We start from the raw sequence: 24,487 nt of genomic DNA, 5'->3' as shown, positions 1-24,487 counted from the left end.
ACACTGATGAATCTTTCAACACACTGATGAATCTTTCAACAGCCGATGTATTTTCCATAAGCATTCCCACAGATGTTCACAAGTAAACTGTCTTCTGTCAGAATGACTAAGAAAACATCAACTGTTACAGCCTTTGCGTCGCGACTGACTCCAAGTACTTTGCACCGCTCGATATATACCCTATCTTAACAATGTATATTCTTGGACCACATTCACTTTAATCCCTCACATTAACTGATGTATAGTACAAAATGCCAAGATGGAATTCAAGTTAAAATTCTGTATGATAATTTCTTAATATCAAAAGGCTAAAAATCAATAGTTTTTTCATCAGAATGTTAGAGAATCGTTAGTGAAAAAGTTAATTACAATTGATCTACTTGGTTTCTCGATATTGATATGATACATTAAGTGCACAAATCACGTTAAATGCATCATATGAGTGATAAATGTTCCAAAAGTCTGTCTCGTCAGTAAGTTGAAATTTACGAATTTTCCAAATCAATTATTGGTTTCAGTACAGCATAGATATTACCTTGTGTAATTTCTGTAGGAATATAATAATGCAATGACGAGAATAAAATTGTAAATCTTTCTGACATTTACGACAATATGTTAATCTACAACATCAGGTTTTCTAATTGCAACTTTATGTTAATTACAGTGAAATGATCTGACATAATGTTACTGATCTTGATTCGGTATGTAAGTGAACCATACAGATTAATATGCTGATACGAATTAAGAAAAAACGTACTTTATAAGTTTAGTTCATCACATATTTTGTATCGGGTACTATCTAATCTGCTAATTTTTTAATGGTATCGAAGCATTCATCAACTACCCTATACGTAGACCTATTACATACTGCCTCCCTCTTTTTCTCTCACACTGCCTCTGTCCCCTTCCCTCTTCCTATACCACATCTAGTGTCTACTATGTTCCATTATTTATTACTTTTCCGCCTCTTTATACCATCGGCACTGCTACTTCTTTTTCAGCATAAAAAAAGCACAAATACGTTCGTACGCCGAATACTATACGGAAACTTTTAAAGGTTGTAACGAAGGTGTAACAAGGCGGCTTGTACCCCACTTTAGAGTCAGCCTTTTGTTATACAGGAGCATGTTAACCTTATTTGTGCTCCAACAAGAACATTTTTTTTCGGTGGTTGCCTTCTTTTCCCTGCCAAAACAGGCCACGTCACTCATAGGAAAAGAGCTTTGTGGGTCAGTAAAATTGTGATACTTTACTTGCATGAGATTGAAATAACGCAAAACTGTATAATTTCGCACCTCATACCGGATTTTATACACACCACAATTTAGCAAGTGCTTTAGTATTACAATACCATGGGGTCCCCGAACCCTTCTGATGATAACAGAGACACTTAAAAGCATATTTCTCCGTACTACATCACTTAATAACCTACGTTTCCGCCTCACACGGGATTTTACGTGCATATTTTACTTGTACAAGTAGGGTAAATTTTAATGTCTGTATCTAGGGAACGAATAAAGATATAAAAAACATTTTCAAGTTTTTTAGAGATCGGAATATTAGCAACATACCGTAAAAATTTCAGCCATTTGCTGAGCACAGCCATCTTGTAATACGCGGCGTGGTTTTGGTACTCAAAACCGTGATTTGCGATTTCTCAGGAAAAGTCCAGTAACTACATGGTTACTCCATAAACCTTGTCAACGCGCACCGTAAACCACATCTAATACAAACAGAACCAACCAATTTGCTTCATTTAGCTAAGCTGGAGGAAGTGTGTCATATTAAAACTTTAACCGTATACTGTCGGACAGTTACAGTAGTACGAGCTTTCTGTTGGGTATACGAATGCATCCTACCTCAATGGTTACCCACAGAACTTGACGCTATGTTTCTGTCACCAGTATAATCAGAAGTAGGAGCCCCTGAAGAATACCATGCATGGTGTTCCGGAACGTAACAGGTACCGCATGCTCTCACAAGCTTACGGGTATTCGAGGCGCTAGTATTTTGTTCACTAGCTAAACGCGAAACATCTAAGGCTATCGGCAATGAAAGAGGAGGCACTGTACATAAAAGTTGTGATCGTCACTGAGAAAACTAAGACACAGCGAGACAATTCGACTGCTGTACCATTTATCACAAGATTTCAAACGACTACTACATCGGAGTTTCTTCCTAAATTCTGTTCTGCGTAAGTGTTACAATCTCCTCCTATGTCCTTAGTTTCGTGCTGCAGAGGTGTCAGACAATAATTGTATAAAACCTCCCAGTTTGATTCAAACTTCCAGAAGAACGACATGTATTAAATGAGTGCATCATTACACTACATTAATCCATTTATAAAACACATGTTATTCGTGCAATGAAATTTTCTGTCATATATTTTTCGTCATGTTTACATCACGCATTGTTATTTCTTCGTATTTCGGCAACGCGTTGCTTTGTTTTATGCGTAAGCCCTGCGGAATAGAACGTTAGTTACGCTGAGCAGACTGATTGATGTGGGACGCTGTAGATAGTATAGAACCGGTACAATGCTGTCATGTGACCCTCCACAGGTGACGTAGGGCATGGCAGTGAAGTATCGTCCTGTACCAGTTAGTTGTAAGGAGTCATCTCTGCATTATAGGTCAGCGCAGAGACGCGACAAGTAGACAAATTGAGTTACCGTGTTTGGAGATGCCCATGAACATAAAGGGAATAAAGTTGCCCGATTTCTTTGTGTATGAACGTGGACAGTCAAATCTGTGTACAAGGAATGCCTTAAGACTTGGAACTTTGTAACACTACCTGAGAACTACGGTCGTAAAAAATTCTAATAAACGTGTGTAACGTTGCGGGGGTTCGTTTTGCTTTGCTTATTCTTGAATTGAGTACAACTGTCTGAGATGAAATGACAAGTTTATTGTCGCAATATTTCTCACCACATTACAGCTTCTCACACAGTTTTCAACTCGCCAACATAAAAACAGCGCAATGGATAATGCATATTGCCAACATCAAAAAGTGAAACAATGTTAAATATTAACTCTCTGAAAGAACATTAATCTTAAGCACAATATTATGAAAGTTTAGTTAGAAGTTTCTTTACATTAATCCTAAGCACAATAATATGAAAGTTTAGTTGGATGTTTCTTTACAAAATTGCTCTTACACATACGTTATGATGTTGGTCAGTACTACGAAAATCGTCCGATTGCGGTTCAAAGTTCGGAACTATTTAGGATGACAATCAAGTCTAGGGTGGATGGTTAGTCAAGTGAAAAATTTGAGCGCAAGATTACCCAAGGCCGCTCGATTTTACAGTAGACGTAAGCTGGTAAACCAACAAAGTTTACGCCTCTGCACGCGGTATTTACCTTAATCTGCGACGTGCTGCTGTCTGCAAGGCCGCTCTCTCCCACTGAAATTGCTACAAAACTAATCTGGCCTTTGCTCAACTTTCCAGCAGAAATTTCCGCTATGTTTCTCGTTATGCGAGAAGACATGTACTCAGCCCTAGTCTTATTATGTAGCTATATACACGCGCATGGTTGGAGCAGTGTGCATATTATAGTGCCCTCTCAGTTCTCGCAAGAACAATTAACTAATCTGGCTGGTTCGTTTCTCCACAGTTGGAGCTAAACGTTGCTACAGCTAATTTTAGCTGGAGTGCAGCCGCTTTGAACGCAGTGTCCACACCAATTTCTTCTCTGCGTCGTACGGAGTGTCAAGCGCTCTGTTCTGCACTTGACGCCAGTTCACAGAAGAGTCCCCCAAAATTTCTCTCTTGTCCTTCTTGTGGCGGAACTGCCACTTGGGTTCCTTTTTCACGTCACGAGTTTTTTGACCAACCGGAGCATTCCTCTTATTTTGTAGAAACACCCTCTACCAATCACAGCATCCCTTCTATCAAACTGCGTCGAAACCAATAGTTTTCTCCTTCCTAATCAGTTTACGCCAATCTGACATTTTGTGCCCATTCGAGACGCCTAAAGTACATTGACCTTTCCAGGTGTCGCAGTCGCTGGACGAAAATGCGTCACTTGCTTTTGTTCGTATCTCGTTAGAATTCTGAACCGTAGTTTTCTAAAGCTTCTTCTCTGTCATTGAGCAGATGCCCCCTGCTACAGGCCGTCCTCCGGCTTGAATCACCTGGTCCAGGGTCGCTGTCCTCCTTCCTGCCACCCCTTTAAGTGGTTTCTGGCATAACTCCCACAGCACAGCTTCGCTACGCCATTGTGGAGCTCGCTTTTCGAAACTAAAAACGACTCCACTCATGTTCTCTGTTCTACCTTCCGTTCACATGTATTGTATAGGAATGGTGTGTTAATTACTGTTGATTGACTGCCATCCCTTTTTGCCTTACATATTGATAGGCAAATGTTCTCATAACTGCCGATTTACGTTAGGTGTCATCTTCACCTTCTCATTGCGATTTGTAAAGGTCTCATGTAAGGTGCCAGTCTGACCTCAGATCTGAGGGCTTGATTCACTAAGCTGTCCGCCCATCCTGATTTAGGTTTTCCGTGATTTCCCTAAATCACTCCAGGCAAATGCCGGGATGGTTCCTCTGAAAGGGCACGGCCGACTTCCTTCCCCATCCTTCCCTAATCCGATGAGACCGATGACCACGCTGTCTGGCCTCCTTCCCCAAACCAACCAACCAACCATCACTAAGCTGCTTCACATCGCAGGCCGTCACAGCATGTGACGCAACAGCAGTCCTCTTATTGCATGAGGTCAAAACATCAACGCCCTTGAAGTTAGTGTTCGTAGGGTAAAGCACCAATTAGAATGTCACCGCTTTCCCCTACACGCTACGTCAATACATTATGCCTTGAAATACGCGGTTTTGAGAGTAGATGTATTTTATGTTCACCCCATGTTGAAATGTTTACATTTATTTACACGTCATGGACACTATTTCTTTTTTATTTTTAAAAAAATTCTTTATTCTTCAATATATACGATACATCAACAACCCACGACCTTAAACAATTAGTGGGTCCTAATTGATACGATACAATTATTATTACTGCAGCCTATTTCTAAGAATATTAGTTCCTTTACTCATGTACTGTGGACACTGCTGCTATGTCTCAGGTTACCAAAGTTTGATTATTTTTGCTGCTTATACTAGTCTACTTTACCTGCAGCATTACTGGCGTGCCAGCGTTTATATAAACGTACACTGTTGGCCGTGTTCACTGAGCTAATCCCGGTGGACATGCCCCTGGCACCGGGCTGGCCTGGAGTGGTTGATCGCTGCAGTACTACACTACAGTTGCTATCCTAGCTTATCCTACATCCAACCTAATATTCAATCTTATATCAAATCCGGTGAGTGTCACAATCGGTAAGAAAGGCGCACCCTCCCCCTAATCCCAGACATGACGGATTCCAGCCGTGAAGCGACTGGCCAAGCCCACGCCTCGGCGGAACAGGACAAGTGTACGAAGTGAGGTCGGTATCAAATGTGGGATCTTAGTTTTTGTTCCGTCCGCCCCCGGTAGCTGAGTGGTCAGCGCGACGGACTGTCAATCCTAAGTGCCCGGGTTCGATTCCCAGCTGGGTCGGAGAATTTCTCCGCTCAGGGAGTGGGTGTTGTGTTGTCCTAATCATCATCATTTCATCCCCATCGACGCGCAAGTCGCCGAAGTGGCGTCAAATCGAAAGACTTGCACCAGGCGAGCGCTCTACCCGACGGGAGGTCCTCGTCACACGCCATTATTATTATTATTATTATTATTACTTATGGTTCCGTAGGAATTCCTTTAGGACTTTGTGTAAAATTTCATTTACTAATTTATTCATGATTGGGAAGTGGTCATCATGCCTGAGCAGGTGATACCTGTCCTAGTTGGGTAACTGTTGACGTAATTGTGCCGCTACGTCATCGAAGAGGTGGCACTCATACAGCACATGTTCTGGGCTGCCTGGTGCGGCCCCACAGTCACACGTTGGTGTAGCCAGTTTCCCGAACCGGCATAGGTATGCCGGGTAGGGTCCATGTCCCGTAAGGAAGTGCAGCAGTCCTCTTGAAGGCAGATGTTTTAATTGTAGTCGCTCCCTGACGTTGGACAGTAGTTCGTGTGAAACTTCCTGGCAGATTAAAACTGTGTGACCGACCGAGACTCGAACTCGGGACCTTTGCCTTTCGCGGGCAAGTGCTCTACCATCTGAGCTACCGAAGCACGACTCACGCCCGGTATTCACAGCTTTACTTCTGCCAGTATCTCGTCTCCTATCATCCAAACTTTACAGAAGCTCTCCTGCAAACCTTGCAGAACTAACACTCCTGAAAGAAAGGATATTGCGGAGACATGGCTTAGCCACAGCCTTGGGGGATGTTTCCAGAATGTAAGGTTCGCAGGAGAGCTTCTGTAAAGTTTGGAAGGTAGGAGACGAGATACTGGCAGAAGTAAAGCTGTGAGTACCGGGCGTGAGTCGTGCCTCGGTAGCTCAGATGGTAGAGCACTTGCCCGCGAAAGGCAAAGGTCCCGAGTTCGAGTCTCCATCGGTCACACAGTTTTAATCTGCCAGGAAGTTTCATATCAGCGGACACTCCGCTGCAGAGTGAAAATCTCATTCTGGAGTAGTTCGTGTGTTCTGCGACCGGTGCCTTCATTGTCCCACTGTTCTTGCCAAAGCTCCTCCCCCTTACGTCTGATTTCTAGTTTGTTCCCTACGTGAATCCCCATTAGTTCAATTATTTTGTCCCTGTTTCCCTTTTTGACCCAGTACCATGCTGCTTGTTCTCACACAGTATTTTGACATCATTTGCTGGATACGGTTCAAGCGTCTGGACTCACAGGTTCACGAGGGTCATGCCTGCCATAGCTGTAAGAAGAGTGCAGCGAAATATGCTCTTGAGATCAGTTGGGGCATATAGAAAAACTCTGGGGGAAGCGCTAAGAGTAGTAATGGGGCTTGGCCACTCGACATAAAGATTAGAGAACATTATTTCTTTACATACCCTGTTTCGCAACAGTTGTCTTAAGAACTTCCGTTAAAATTTCTGCAGCGCCTTCTTTCTCCCCCAAGAACTCCTTCCGCGGGCGGGATTGAAACCAATAGTGGGGCGGATCCGGTCTGTGGACCATCGGTTGCAGAACATTTTGCGGCACATGTTTTGTTTGTTCAATATTGCATTTGAAATATACAGTAAATTTGCTATATGACCTCTATTTTCCTGAGATAGTTTTGATGTTAAGAGTACCCGTAATTCAGTAGATGCCTAAATCGCTGAAGTCCTTCAGTGGTCCTCCAAAGCATAATTTTTCCACGTCGTTGTGCTGGGCATTCGACAAATGGTCTACAATAAGGAAGATTAATATGGAAATACATCAGAAAACGATATGTATGTAGCTGACACGGCCATGACTGTCCTTGCTTCCTTTCTACAAAACACAAGAAACACGACGGCTCACTGTTATGTAAGAGAGATTCCTGCCATCCTATGGCACTGCTAAATTTCTTGACTCGCTCCACCAGATTCCTCGCTCGGTATCCGGTCAGCTACCTCCATACTTACTTCTCCATCAACATTATATGCTAAACTCCTGTGTGTCAACCTGTTGCCCTTCCTCCAGTGCCACGGTTTCTAAATATTTGTCATAACATGTTCTATGGCATTTACACTACTGGCCATTAAAATTGCTACACCACGAAGATGACGTGCTACAGACGCGAAATTTAACCGACAGGAAGAAGATGCGGTGATATGCAAATGATTAGCTTTTCAGAGCATTTACACAAGGTTGGCATCGGTGGCGACACCTACAACGTGCTGACATGAGGAAAGTTTCCAACCGATTTCTCATATACAAACAGCAGTTGACCGGCGTTGCCAGGTGAAACGTTGTTGTGATGCCTCGTGTAAGGAGGAGAAATGCGTCCCATCACGTTTCCGACTTTGATAAAGGTCGGATTGCAGCCTATGGCGATAGCGGTTTATCCTATCGCGACACTGCTGCTCGCGTTGGTCGAGATCCAATGACTGTTAGCAGAATATTGAATCGGTGGGTTCAGGAGGGCAATACGGAACGCCGTGCTGGACCCCTATGGCCTCGTATCACTAGCAGTCCAGATCACAGGCATCTTATCCGCATGGCTGTAAAGGATCGTGCAGCAACGTCGCGATCCCTGAGTCAACAGATGGGGACGTTTGCAAGACAACAACCATCTGCATGAACAGTTAGACAACGTTTGCAGCAGCATGGACTATCAGCTCGGAGACCATGGCTGCGGTTACCCTTGACGCTGCATCACAGACAGGAGCGCCTGCGATGGTGTACTCAACGACGAACTTGGGTGAACGAATGGCAAAACGTCATTTATCCGGATGAATCCAGGTTCTGTTTACAGCATCATAATGGTAGCATCCGTGTTTGGCGACATCGCGGTGAACGCACATTGGAAGCGTAGATTTGCCATCGCCATACTGGCGTATCACCCGGCTTGGTGGTATGGAGTGCCATTGGTTACACGTCTCTGTCACCTCTTGTTCGCATTGATGGCATTCTGAACAGTGGACGTTACATTTCAGATTTGTTACGACCCGTGGCTCTACCTTTCATTTGATCCCTGCGAAACCGTACATTTCAGCAGGATAATGCACGACCGCATGTTGCAGGACCTGTACGGGCCTTTCTGGATACAAAAAATTTCGACTGCTGCCCTGGCCAGTACATTCTCCGGATCTGTCATCAATTGAAATCGTCTGGGCAACGGCGGCCGAGCAACTGGCTCGTCACAATACGCTAATCACTATTCTTGATGAACTGTGGTATCGTGTTGAAGCTGCATGGGCCACTGTACCAGTACACGTCATGCAAGCTCTGTCTGACTCAATGCCCAGGCGAGTCAAGGCCGTTATTACGGCCAGAGGTGGTTGTTCTGGGTACTGATTTTTCAGGATCTCTGCACCCAAATTGCGTGAAAATGTAATCACATGTCAGTTCTAGTATAATATATTTGTCCAATGAATACCCGTTTATCATCAGCATTTCTTGTTGGTTTAGCAATTTTAATGACCAATAGTGTAATCTATAAAACACGGCGACAATGCACACGTCCGACTCCGGAATAATAAACTGTATCGAAATAACTACTAACGCATTTCTAATTATTTACTCGTGTTACCCTGTTTTCCATTAATCGCTCTGTTTCAGCGACTGTTGGCTTTACTCATGCAGTGGATAACAAGTTCCGTTCAGATTCAATCTGGAATAGCTGTTCTACCGAGTGCCTCACCGACTTTCCGCATTTCGTATCCGGAGAAATCAAGGGGTTCATTTTTTTACAAGCAACAAATTTACCTACCAAACCTGCAAGCTGAATCATCGCAAATAAAGAGAAAGTGTGGACAAACCACACATATTAAAAAACGCATCTGTCGGTACAGAACGTAACTTATATTATTTCAGGGTGTTGAAAGTATTCCTCCGATCACCAGCGAACGAAGCCTCCAATCCAACGCAATGTATCCCATCACTAGGATACTACTGCCAAGATGTACCTGTGGTTACCGGCTACCTGATTCTACACAGGCGTGCGTATGTCACGTATCGTGTCGTAATCTGCAGGTTTTTGATTTAAGTATAATGGAGTCGGACACCGAACTGACGCGAATGTAATTTACTGTCGGATTTCGGGGAAAACCGATAAACTGTGCTTAAGACAGAGAATTAACGGAAAGATTTAACTCCTGAGCCAGCTGTAATGCGGAGTTAATTTGAATTTAGTCATGGAGTTTCTAGATGGTCTCCGACTTCTCATTTCCAAGTTTTTTTCTTCAGTACAGATAAAAATTGGAATTATCTGTCTTTACAACATATAATTAGAAAGTTAATGTTTTTATGTGAAGGCGAATCTGATGAACTACTCCATTATTACTGATACCGTTTTCACTGATACACTGATCCGCGAGGAAAGTTCCTCCATATAATGTATGACCCCCTGCGCCAGAAAAGTCATCTGGGCACAGATACACTACTGGCCATTAAAATTGCTACACCAAGAAGAAATGCAGGTGATAAACGGGCATTCATTGGACAAATATATTATACTAGAACTGACATGTGATTCCATTTTCACGCAGTTTGGGTGCATACGTCCTGAGAAATCAGTACCCAGAACCGCCACCCCTGGCCGTAATAATGTTCTTGATACGCCTGGGCGCTGAGTCAAACAGAGCTTGGATGGCGTGTACAGGTATAGGTGCCCATGCAGCTTCAAAACGATACCACAGTTCATCAAGAGTAGTGACTAGCGTATTGTGACGAGCCAGTTGCTCGGCCACCATTGACCAGACGTTTTCAATTGGTGAGACATCTGAAAAATGTGCAGGCCAGGGCAGCAGTCGAACATTTTCTCTATCCAGAAATGCCCGTACAGGACCTACAACATATGGTCGTGATCCTGCTGAAATGTAGGGTTTCGCATGGATCGAATGAAGGGTAGAGCCACGGGTTGTAACACATATGAAATGTAACGTCCACTGTTCAAAGTGCCATCAATGCGAACAAGAGGTGACAGAGACGTGTAACCAATGGCACCCCATACCATCACACCGGGTGATAAGCCACTATATCGATGACGAATACACGCTTCCAACGTGCGTTCACCGCGTTGTCGCCAAACAGGGATGCTACCATCATGATGTTGTAAACAGAACCTGGATTCATTCGAAAAAAGACATTTTGCCATTCGTGCACCCAGGTTCATCGTTGAGTACGTACTCGCAGGCCCTCTTGCCCGTGATGCAGCGTCAAGGGTAACTGCAGCCATGGTCTCCGAGCTGATAGTCCATGCTGCTGCAAACGTCGTCAAACTGTTCGTGCAGATGGTTGGTGTCATGCAGACGTCCCCATCTGTTGACTTAGGGATCGAGACGTGCCTTTACGATCCGTTACAGCCATGCGGGTAAGATGCCTGCCATCTCGACTGCTAGTGATAAGAGGCCGTTGGGATCCAGCACGGCGTTCCGTATTACTCTCCTGAACCCACCGATTCCATATTCTGCTAAAAGTCATTGGATCTCGACCAACGCGAGCAGCAATGTCGCGATACGATAAACCACAGTCGCCATAGGCTTCAATCCGACCATTATCATTCGGAAACGTGATGGTACGTATTTCTCCTCCTTACACCAGGCATCACAACAACGTTTCACCAGGCAACACCGGTGAACTGCTGTTTGTGTATGAGGAATCGGTTGGAAACTTTCCTCATGTCAGCACGTTGTAGGTGTCGCCACCGGCGCCATCCTTGTGAATGCTCTGAACGCTTATCATTTGCATATCACAGCATCTTCTTCCTGTCGGTTAAATTCCGCGTCTGTAGCACGTCATCTTCGTGGTGTAGCAATTTTAATGGCCAGTAATGTATTTAATACTACCCTTGCGAAGCCGTAGTGGTTCACTATTTCAAAAATAGATTTTAATTCTCGGTAGCGTGCTACTGATTATTCACAGAATACGATTAAAATTTCAGTATTTCACTGCCTGTAATCCTAAGAATTCTGAAGAATCAAATAAATATATCGGATAAGCGGATAGTACTTACGTTAAATTCGTTAACAACGTACTCTTCAGGGGTATGATCGTTCCCAGAAAAGTTCTAAACTTTTGAACACAGCCCCATTTGTAAATAAGTTGTGAATACCATTTATTTTGATTCATTGTTGATTTTATTCCCGGCTATGATATCGTCCTGATTGATACAAAACTACTGCTAACCTCGACAAGAGAACTAAAACCATAAATAATCTGAGTACAAGGCATAAATGCCAGTCAAACAGAGTTCAGAAATCCACTATTTTGACATTCCACGTCGCGTCAATTGAAGAGGTGACTCTCTTGAACATAGTGAGATTTGATAATTTCTTATTTTTATATTTAATTTTTTTCAATAATAAGGAATTTACGAAAGTAATTTGTACTCACATACAGACAATTCTAATACAACTGTAATCACGTAAATTTTGATATTTTAACTTACGATGGTCACATGGCGACATTTTTATGCAAAAATAATGAAATTAATGAAATTTCAATAATTTTGAAACAAACTTTCCTGGAAGATTAAAACTGAGTATCGGACTGAGACTCGAACTCGCGCGCTGATGCTCTACAATTGAGCTACTCAAGCAGGACTCACGATCGCTCCTCGCAGGCTACCTTTCAAACTTCACAGCAAGTTTCATATCAGAGCACATTACGCTGCAGAGTGAAAATTCATTCTGAAATTTTGTTTCCAAATTGTAGAAAAACCATAACAGTTATGTTATTTAACACTAAGAAGCTGAAACATGATGTTCTGGGAAACGAGAGCTAATGACAATGATACGCAAGTTTATAAATACCCTCAATTGATAGGGGAGGTGTTGTATCTTGGGTCATATCAGGCTTTAGCCTCCATCCAGTCCTGAAACAGGAGTTTAATATAATTTCTTATTCCTTTTATAAATGATGGCATTCACTTTTTACCAGACACCCTTAGTGAGTCAAAATTACGTGAGCAATTTGGTGGTGGTGGTGGTGGTGGTGGTGGTGGTGGTGGTGGTAATGATGATGATGATGATGTCAGTTCTACCAGTGTTTCCTGTCGGATGTGAGTAGTGACAGGAAATGGAAATGGCTCATTGAAGAATTTCATAAGACAAACGAAGTAACTGCAAGCATACCACCTTTATAGAAACTACACATTCGTTCAGATATCATGAAGTTACGGTGAACTATATCTTTACGGTTAAATACAAATGGTACGAGGCCCATTTCAAGTAAAAGTTGAGTCCCGATATCGGCCTTCTTGGAATGCTGGTTGACTTTGAATTAGCCAAACGCGAAAACTCTCTGTATCTCAAATACTCTCTGTATCTCAAATTTCAGGCAACCCAAAATGTATCTAGAAATAGTGAATACTCGGATATCAACAAGTAACTGCGGACAATGGAAAGAAATGTTTAACTTTTATAACTGCCAAATTACGGCGCCTATTTTCTCTAATGGAACTACATATGCACGTTTTTATCGCTTACAGGATGCTTTTTCCGATGCCACGACTCACACCAGAGGGGTACCGTGTCCACCTGTCGCTGGGGGCAGTCAGTGATCTGTCAAAATATAACCCGGACGCGTACGTCAAGCTGTTCCTGATGATGCTGGAGGTGCGCCTGGCTGAAGACCTGACGCCGGGCGACGTCTACGTCATCGACTGCGGCCAGTTCACCATGGCCCACATTGCCTCGTTCGGACCGGCGCGAGTGCGCAAGATAGAGATGTGCGTCAGGGTGAGTCTGCTCGCTGCCAGCGGCTTTGTGTGTCGCGTCGTTCGAAAAGCGACGAGCTGTTCAAATGATAAATTATGATCTGTGTTATCAGCTCAGGTACTAATCATATTTAGGAATATTAGAGACTCTTTCATAAATGTAAATTTTCCAAAGTAAATATGACAGGTTCGTGCAGTGTTAGTTACCACATCCGACAAAAGTTCAGTTGACAGAAAATATACTTTTGGCTTGGGGCACTGGACATGGAAAAGTAAAACCACAGAATTAGTTAGCATTAGTGCCGCACTTTGTCTGTAACTTGATACACTTAAAGTCGAATAACTTGGCTCCAAATGTTTACTTAGGTTACTCTTAGTCGTCCTAATACACACATCAAAAAATGTTTTGCATCACCTCGGTTCCGAGAGTTCCAGAACCTTTACGGAAAATTGGAGTAGAGATCAACATAAACATCATTGCCGCTCTTTTTATTGCTCATGAAAACCACACATTGCATGTTGTACCACCATACAGCGAGACCTTCAGAAGTGCTAGTCCAGACTGCTGTACACACTGGTACCTCTAATACCCAGTAGCACGTCCTCTTGCATTGATGCATGCCTGTATTCATCATGGCTTACTGTCCCACCCCTCAACAGCGATTCGACGTAGATCCCTCAGAGCGGTTGGTGGGACACGTCGTCCACAAACAGCCCTTTTCAATCCATTCCAGGCATGTGCGGTAGGGTTCACGTCTGGAAAACATGCTGGCCACTGTAGTCGAGCGATGCCGTTGTCCTGAAGGATGTCCTTCACAAGATGTGCACGATGTCTTGCCAAAATGCTGCCGATATGGTTGCACTATCGGTCAAAGGATGGAAATCACATATAGTACAGCCGCTACGGCGCCTTCCATTACCACCAGCGGCGTACGTCGGCCCCACATAATGCCACCCCAAAACAGCAGAGAACCTCCACCTTGCTGCATTCGCAGGGCGATTTCAAAATTCTCGCCAGATCTGAACACGATCGAACACACCTGTGATTTGATTGGCGTCAGAGCTCATCGTCACCCCCACGAAATTATGTGATTCGTGTGTGCAGCTGTGGTGGCAACTTCCTCCAGCCAAAGGCCTCGTTGCTTCGATGCCACGACGGGTTGCCGCTGTTATCCGTGCCCAAGGCGGCCATGCCGCCCATTAGGTAGGTGGTAATAATGTACTGGCTGATCTGTGACTGTCATGTAAAGAGGGACCACTTGTCTTGTTTTAGCGTTACTGTACTAACAAAACGTATTCCTGTTCCACAAAGGTGCCTTTGAGCCCCACAAGTTACTATAAAATTTAGGAGATACTATTTTGTGAAACTTTCCATACGCAGCTGCGAGATTCAGAAACGGGACCTCTTGCTGGGCCAATGTTACTTCTGCAAGACAAGAAGTTCGTTTTCAGAAGTACTACGATTACCTTTAATGGTATTATTGATAGCTGTTCGATTCAAACAGTTTACAGATCGGTACGAGAGTCTACAGAATGACCTAAATTACTACGAAATAAAAACTACCGAAGCAGGTATATACATTGCCGAAAGTTTTTGCTTTTACTGAAAATTTTACTTCTCCGACTAGAGGTCCCTTTTCGCTCTCCATCTTACAAGTACCATTTGTTTCACGAAAAACGTGCGGTACAAACGTCTGTGCTACGATAAACAGTGCATACTATCTCAAAGACACTGACTTTCTGGACAGCTGCAAACAGCTAAAACAGGACAGATTAACGGAAACACCTGCAAACGTCTGTCATGGTCGTACTGACTTCAGTAAAAGATAACGACTCCTCAAGTGCCATGCAGCTGTGCTAGGCAGTAGACATATATCTGAGAAGACATTTCAAAGAGAAATTAATAATAATAATAATAATAATAATAATAATAATAATAATAATAATAGTAATAAACCCCTTCGAGGCCCGGGAAAAGAATAGGCTTCCGGTATGTTCTGCTAGTCGTAAAAGGCGACGAGAAGAACAAACCACTAATAGGGCTAACCCCCCTTGTAGTGTGATTAGTTGGTTCAGGACAGAACTAATGAAGCCTCGGACAAGCGCTGTCATGGTCGGGGACGACGCTTGAACCCTATGCCCGTCCACAATGGTAACGACCCTGCTAGCCACATGGAAAATGATTTAAATCCAAACAGAGGTGATTTGCAGGATATGCTTCCTGCAGCCACCCTAGAAGGAAAACAGAGGATGAGATGGTCAGATGAAGTTAACCGACACCTCATGTTCTGTTATTACCAAGCAACAAACTTAGGAACCAACACAAGTGGATACAGATCACAAGTATACACAACATTTATTACCAGATACTCAGAATTAAAATTTTTAACAGAACAACGACTAGCTGATCAGATCCGTGTAATAACCAAAAAAATTACAGGATACCCCAGTCAGAATTAGAAAACATCAAACAACAAGTACAACAAATACTGGAACAAAATAATGTGCAATCAGAAGAGGAAGAAGAAGAAAATACAGTAATGGACTCAAACATCCCAGAGCAAACAAACAAAAAACAAAACGCATCAACTGAACAATTAGGGGAAAACGAAATCTTAAGACAGCAGCCAAAACAAGCACAAATAGAACACGAAGTGACACATATGTTAGATATACAAGAAAAATCACAGCTGACATATATGGAATACAAAGTCACAAATACAGACATTAGACCATTCTTGCATAGACCGTCAAATAACCCACAAGTCGAAACAACAATAACAACTATCAGCACAATCATACACAACAAAATAAATGAAAATACAACTATGGAAGAGTTACAACTACTGGTTTATATAGGAGCACTCACTACACTAAATATACACACTAAGCAGAGATCAGAACCAGCCAACACACAGAAGAGACCCACAAAGCCAGCATGGCCACACAGGCTACAGATCAGAATAGAAAAACTGAGAAAAGACATTGGACCGCTAACACGATTTATAAGAAATGAAATGTCAGAAAAAAACGAGAAAGGTTAGGTAAAATCTCACTACAAGAAGCGATAGAGCAATTAGATGAAAAGAAGCAGAAATTACAAGCATTGGCCAAACGACTTAGAAGATACAAAAAAAGTGAAAATAGAAGGAAACAAAACCAAACATTCAACACAAACCAAAAGAAATTTTATTAGACAATAGATAACACACACATTAAAGTAGACAATCCACCAAACATAACAGACATGGAACACTTCTGGAGCAACATATGGTGAAACCCGGTACAACATAACAGGCATGCACGGTGGATACAAGCAGAAACAGACACATACAACATGATACCACAAATGCCTGAAGTGATAATTTTGCAACATGAAGTCACCCGAGCAATTAATTCTACACACAATTCGAAAGCCCCCTAAAAACATAAAATAGCAAATTTCTGGCTAAAGAAGTTCACCTCAACACATTCACATCTAACTAAATTATTTAACAGTTACATTGCAGACCCATACACAGTCCCTGATACACTTACAGAAGGAATAACTTATCTGAAACCAAACGATCAAGCAGACACAGCAAACCCAGCAAAATATCGCCCCATAACATGCCTACCAACAATATACAAAATATCAACTTCAGTCATTACGCAGAAATAAATGACACATACAGCACAGAACAAGATTATAAATGAGGTACAAAAAGGATGCTGCAAAGGAGCACGAGATGTAAAGAGCAACTGATAATAGATGCAGAGGTGACATATGAAGCTAAAACGAAACAAAGGTCGCTACAGTACGCATTCATTGATTACCAAAAAGCTTTTGATAATGTACCCCACGCATGGTTACTACAAATATGGGAAATATACAAAGTAGATCCTAACTTGATACAGTTCCTAAACATAGTAATGAAAAATTGGAAAACCACACTTAATATCCAAACAAATTCAAATAATGAAACTTCCTGGCAGATTAAAACTGTGTGCCGGACCGAGACTCGGTGTGAAAATCTCATTCTGGAAATTCAAATAATATCACATCATAGTCAATACAGATTAAGCGTGGAATATACCAAAGAGACTCATTAAGTCCTTTCTGGTTCTGCCTTGCTCTGAACCCACTATCCAACATGCTAAATAATACAAATTATGGATTTAATATTACTGGAACATACCAACACAAAATCACACATTTGCAGTATATGGATGATCTAAAACTACTGGCAGGAACAAATCAACAACTCAACCAATTACTAAGGATAACAGAAGTATTCAGCAATGATATAAATATGGCTTTTGGAACAGACAAATGTAAGAAAAAACATAGTCAAGGGAAAACACACTAAACAAGAAGATTACATATTGAATAACCACAGCGACTGCATAGAAGCGATGGAAAAAACAGATGCCTATAAATATCTAGGATACAGACAAAAAATAGGAATAGATAATACAAATATTAAAGAAGAACTAAAAGAAATATATAACAAAGACTAACAAAAATACTGAAAACAGAACTGACAGCAAGAAACAAGACAAGAGCTATAAGTACTTATGCTATACCAATATTGACCTACTCATTTGGAGTAGTGAAATGGAGTAACACAGGCCTAGAAGCACTCAATACACTTACACGATCACAATGCCACGACTATAGAATACATCACATACATTCAGCAACAGAAAGATTCACATTAAGCAGAAAGGAAGGAGGAAGGGGATTTATCGACATAAAAAAACCTACATTATGGACAGGTAAACAATTTAAGAAAATTCTTTCTAGAACGAGCAGAAACTAGCAAAATACAGAAAGCAATCACTCATATAAATACATCAGCTACACCACTGAAATTTCATAACCACTTCTACAACCCTCTAGATCACATAACATCAACGGATACAAAGAAAGTAAATTGGAAAAAGAAAACACTACATGGCAAGCACTCATATCATCTAACACAGCCACACATCGATCAAGACGCATCCAACACATGGCTAAGAAAAGGCAATATATACAGTGAGATGGAAGGATTCATGATTGCAATACAGGATCAAACAATAAACACCAGATATTACACAAGCGTATTATTAGAGATCCCAATATCACAACAGATAAATGCAGACTTTGCAAACAACAAATAGAAACAGTAGATCACATCACAAGTGGATGTACAATACTAGCAAACAGAGAATACCCCAGAAGACATGACAATGTAGCAACAATAATACATCAACAGCTTGCCTTACAACATAAACTTATAAAACAACACGTTCCCACATACAAGTATGCACCACAAAATGTACTGGAGAATGATGAATACAGATTATACTGGAACAGAACCATTATAACAGATAAAACAACACCACATAACAAACCTGACATCATACTCACCAATAAAAAGAAGAAATTAACACAACTACCCGAAATATCCATACCCAATACAACAAATATACAGAAGAAAACAGGAGAAAAAATTGAAAAATACATCCAACTGGCTGAGGAAGTCAAGGACATGTGGCATCAGTATAAAGTTGTCATTATACCAATTATACTATCAACTACAGGAGTCATACCACACAATATCCACCAGTACATCAATGCAATACAGGTACATCCAAACTTATATATACAACTACAGATATCCGTAATTATTGATACATGTTCAATCACCTGAAAGTTCCTAAATGCAATATAACATATAGCATACAGTTAAAAGGAAGTCACGCTTGATCAAGGTCCGCGTCACTTTCAATTTTTGACCAGACATATCGTCTGAGAAAAGAAAGAAAGAATAATAATAATAATAATATTCTGCAGTGAGAAGAAGTGCTGAGAAGCCGTCGTTCAGAAGTATGTTGTACCTAAAAGTGAGAGTTAATCAAAATAACCTTCCCTTTGGCTCTGTACAGTTGCATAAATTCTGGGCCGTAATTAAAATATGTTAGTTTACTTGTCAAAGATTCTTCGAATTAAACGGTTTGTAAACAGCTGTTTTTAGGGGAAGAGCTGATGATAACTTCAACCATTGCAGTAAGGAAGATAAATGTTGGAGAATGAGAATTGCTGAGCCCGCATATTTGGTCTTCTCGTGCCTCTTACAAACATCAGCTGTAATATGCATCTTAGCTCTAATTATTGACGGCCTGTGTGACCGAGCGGTTCAAGGCGCTACAGTCTGGATCCGCGCGACCGCTACGGTCGCAGGTTCGAATCCTGCCTCGGGCATGAGTGAGTGTGATGTCCTTTGGTTAGTTATGTTTAAGTAGTTCTAAGTACTAGGCGACTGATGACCTCAGATGTTAAGTCCCATAGTGCTCAGAGCCATTTCTAATTATTAACACAACACTAGAGAGGCAATATTATATATTGAGTTGTCTTTTTATGTTTTTTTAGACGGCGTACTGCTCTCGAATAAAGGCACTCCACTTCGTCAACATGTCACAAGTTGTTGACTTGCTGTACAAGATTGTTGTCAACTCTTTTTCGTCAAAGCTTGCTAAAAGGGTAAGAACATTAAGCCTTTCCTATTGATTTGTTATTTTAGCTGGGTCGGTGTTGATGTAGTTTTGATGAGTCAGAAATTCTTTTTATTTGTACCATTTACTTTGGATTGATGTGTTTCATCCGTAGTTTATAAGTAGTAGTTGTCAAAATGATTATAATGGGACAAGGCTATGATTAGATTATAAGCACGACGTGTTACCCGTGAGTTTGTTATCATAATTTATCACCAGCAGCCGTTCTCCCTGTGGTGAATAGAAATCACTCTAAATGCGTTGCGCTTAAATGTAAGTGTAGAAAAAATGGTAATGTTGGTTGTGGGTCGCTCAATTGATATTCCGACACCAAGCCTGCCTTTAAATTACGTAAACTTGCACATAATAGAGGTCGGACTTCCGTAGGCAATCTAATGAAATAAGAATATCTAAGGAGAATAAAATACTATCTTTACATTTCCTTTTTGTTGGTGCGTTCACTTTTATCATACAAGGCGCCTAAACAATTTTTTTAAATACCTTTTATGTTTCTTTCATTCGTAATCAAGGCCAAAGCTACCGTATCTCCAACTTGGATCTAAAATGTTGTAAATACTGACACTGTAATAAAATAAACACTTTGCTATGCAAGCTATTACTACACGAAATGGTTTAAACTGCATTGTGGCTGCCGCTGTGAAAAAAAGACATGAAATATTTTGTAATACTCGAAATTGCCACATAATGGTGGCTGACTGTTTCGTACCAACGAGGTTCTGTTTGCGCGGCAGCTATAAATTGCCACAAATGGTTTAAATGTTCAAAACATTGACATGAGGGATGGGAAGGCTACTTTTAGTAATAACAACGCTTTCATTTCATACATATACTAACAACTATTCAGTGGCGCATTTACATATAGGCCCACTACACAGGGGCCTAGGGGCGGCACCTTCAGGGGGGCGGCATTTTTGCTCTGTACTTAATTAAACTTTTACGTTTTAAAATACCTGCGCTTACGAACGACAACATTTTATAATATTATTAAACAATTTACTAGTTTAAATAAGCCTTGAGAACACAGTTCGACAATACAAGCTTGGAAATATACGTAGTTCACTGGATGGAAATTTAACATTGGGTTTCTCTCTGGTATCATCTTTATGAGTGTTCAAAAGCTGTTACGACGGCAATCTACAACACAATGTTAGAAACGTTAATATTCCGAGAATGTTGTCGGCTTCTACTTAACCCTACGAATTTTCCCCGTGAAAATACCTGGACCCTTGAACAGCTGTGATGAAGTAATCAGCAGTTTCTTAAATACTGTAACGTGTGTGAACCTCAGTGTGTAAAACGCGAATCTACTTAAGTTTCTTGTAAATATTTCTGGGAAGTATCATGTCAACCCTCCATCACTGTAATAATGTGGAAGCTCTGTGGTCTTTAATATCATGGTTTTGATTTAATGACATTAGTTTAATAAACCATGATGATACTGGGAATGTTTTACATTTTTAAACACATGCTTGTACGAAAAGAACATAAGGTGAGTATCTAATAATGTGTGAAATACACTTCACAACAATTTAAAAATTTTATTTATTTATTTATTTACTTAGTTCCTTTTTTTGGCGAAAAAAGAAGAAGAAACCAACTTTCGTTTGTCTCATTTATTGTGCTGCAGCCTGCACGATATCAAAGTTCCAACGCCGTGCAATCGAATAGTACGTGGCATTGCAAATTTTATATTAAACGTCTTAACTAAGTTTTTTTTCTTCGAGGAAAGGTTATTTTAATTTTATTTTGGACAAAGGTGCATTTGCATATAGACATAACAGCAGTGTTCACATAAATGACAACACACCACATCAGCTGCTAACAAGACTACTTAAACTCTGTAGTCTGTCTTCTCTGTCCACAGAAACTGCTAAAATGTTGTAAGAATAAGTGGGACAAGAGTCGATCCAGAACACCTCACTGCAAGAAATTACAAAAATTATTTTCTTTTTAAATTAGAAAGACAGTATCAAGGATATTCAGAACATATTAGCGTCCCTGTTATTATTCCGGCGACCAGGGAAACAGATGCCAAGTGTGCTTCTACTGTTCACTGACAACAGAGAAACAGATGACAATAAAATTAAATTATTCTGCATTGTTGTTCTTTCATAGCACAGTTACTTACAGGAATCCCAGTTGGTCAGTTCATCATTCCGTGTTTAAAGGAAGAATCTTTGTCCGTGTGTGCCGTGTTTAAAGCAAAAAGCTTTGTGCTGATGTGTGGTGTGGTACGATTGGAACTGGATACAGTCTTTCTTTCTTGCCTTTTACAATTTTTTTCTTTGGCTTTCCTTCGACAGTCTGTGATGAAATAATAGAGCTTCTTTCTGAGCGAATGAAAAGAATTATCACGAGCGAAATAAAGCAGGCCAAATATTTCTCTATAATAGTAGATTCTACTGCGGACATGTCACATATTGATCAATTATCTTTCATATTAGTATACGTGAACGAGAATGGTGAAGCTGTTGAACGTTTGCTTCTGTTTTTAGTAAATCGGGATACAAGTCGCAGAACTTAGCTGAGGCCGTACTAAAACTCCTCTATACAAATTCCGTTGATATTACTGACTGTACAGGCCAGTCATATGACAATACAAACAATATGTCAGGAACCTACCCTGGTTTGCAGGCACGCATTATAGAACGAAATCCGACATCGTATTATGTGCCTTGTGCTGCGCATTCTTTGAATTTAGTCGGCACTAGTGCTGCAAGGTGTTGTCGGGAAGCGTCTTCATTTTTCAGTATAGTGCAAAACCTTTATAATTTTTCTAATGCTTCTACTCAGCGCTGGGATAAATTTGTTTCTTTCATGAAACCCAGTAAAAAGTTTATCAAAAACACGATGGTCAGCATGAGAGGAAGCGTGTGTAAGTCTACATGAAAACTGGGAGGGCATTATCAATGCCATCACACTTAATGCCAGTAATACGTTTGAAAAACCACTTGTGCTAAAGAAGGCTTGAGCTTTATTGAATCAAATCAGCAGACTAGCAACAGTATTCATGATGACAGTTTGGAAGGATATACTTCGTAGAATTAATAGTGTAAATCTGAAATTGCAATGTATAAATACTGATACTAAAGTAGTGCATGAGTTATATGAATCACTTGTGGGATTTATTGCATCTTTTCGTGGCATGCTCGACTATTATTAAAATAAATCCATGGTGATTGTCACTGATATAGACTATGAATGCACCTATAAAAGATCATGAAAACGTGTACTTCATGATGACGAAGAAGCGGAATCTAACGAAGTTTTTATGACTGGAAAGGAAGAACTTAGAGTCGAAACATTTCTCCCAGTATTCGATAACTTGTACGCCGAATTAATGAGGAGGAAAGAAAGCTGTAGCACAGTGTTAGACTCCTTCACAGTTTCAAGTAACCTTAAGAACAGTTCACCTGACGATATTGCTGAACGTGCAACAAAACTTCAAGCATCATATGACACAGATTTAAGGCCTTCCTTCCCTAGTGAATGTGTACATATCGCGGAACTATTGAAATCTTCTGAGATTAGAGATATACCAGTCGAAATGAGTAAATTTTTACGAAAAGAGAGGTTACAATCCGTGTTTCCGAATGTTAACATTGATTTTAGAATATTTCTTTGTATGCCACCTTAAAAATTTTATGTAGAACGCTCGTTTTCGGCTCTTCAAATACTGAAATCGTATTACGTTCCACGTTGTATTAGGAGAGATTGAACGCCCTGTCCAGTCTTCACATCGAAACCGACCTCGTCTGAACTACGATCAACGAGTCTTCTGCCGTCAAAGCTAGATGCAAACTTTACTGATGGATGAGTTTATTTTTTCATATTAGTTTCGAAAATTTAAGATTATAATGTGATTTTTATTATAACTTACAGGATATTCATTGGATTTACAACTACGTATTACCTGTTTATTTTACAATTGCCGATGGCAGAACTCGGAACATCCTTTTTTACGTGCAGACGTGACCGAAGGCGCCCGAAAATACTAAACAATACCCGAATGGCCCAGGCTGCTCAGCGCTGTACAGTCAAGTCATACTGATACAGTAGTATATTACAACTGATGCGTATTCTTGGCGTCTGCTGAAATGTATAGTTATCGCGGAAATGTACGTTATCGGAGAGTAGGTTCAGATGAAGTGTTTTAATAAATAACGTAGTTCAGTTCTATCGATATACCGTTAGAAAGAGCTATGGTGAGAGCAGTAGCTGTACAAAACTGTTCAGCCCTTATATGGATTAAAGACATTGTGTACACTTCATTATGCAGCATCTAGCTACACAGGCCGTAATGCTTTACACGTTAACTATTAGATTATAACACAAATTTGATTTTTCCCCACCAGTCTGTAAAATTATGTAATAGTAAATCCAGTTCTGTGTTTGTTCGTCTGTATTTAGTTATCAGTTCGTGCACCGAAATCTCTGCTCCATTTTCATTTCTTACGCATTCTTATAGATTCACGTATTAATATCGAAAGTGTTTATTTTATCTGGTGCACATTGAAGTTATTAGATCGTAAAACAACAGTTTAATTTTAATTTTGAACGCATCTCTGTAAAAGTACGTATTAATTTCTAAGGTATGACACGTTCGCTTCAATTTTTAGATCGTAACAAAACTTTTTTTTTTCATTTTCATTTGCTACGGTTTCGTGTAAAAGAACATATTAAAAGATAT

The 24,487-nt window shown here is 40.7% G+C and overlaps 1 protein-coding gene across 2 annotated transcripts in view; it reads left to right on the top strand.

The window, feature by feature from the left end:
- LOC124612719 (alpha-tocopherol transfer protein-like) overlaps window positions 1-24,487 on the top strand; it is a 104,979-nt gene that overhangs the window by 59,040 nt on the left and 21,452 nt on the right. For both annotated transcript variants that reach the window (XM_047141078.1, XM_047141076.1), the window contains exons 4-5: window positions 13,030-13,279; window positions 19,655-19,765. In XM_047141078.1, coding sequence (XP_046997034.1) covers window positions 13,030-13,279; window positions 19,655-19,765 — 361 coding nt within the window. The remainder of the gene's footprint in view (window positions 1-13,029; window positions 13,280-19,654; window positions 19,766-24,487) is intronic.

Source organism: Schistocerca americana, chromosome 4, assembly GCF_021461395.2.
Source record: "Schistocerca americana isolate TAMUIC-IGC-003095 chromosome 4, iqSchAmer2.1, whole genome shotgun sequence".
Lineage (NCBI taxonomy): Eukaryota > Metazoa > Arthropoda > Insecta > Orthoptera > Acrididae > Schistocerca > Schistocerca americana.
The sequence above is the reverse complement of the archived record's forward strand: the minus strand, read 5'-3'. Positions and strand labels throughout refer to the sequence as shown.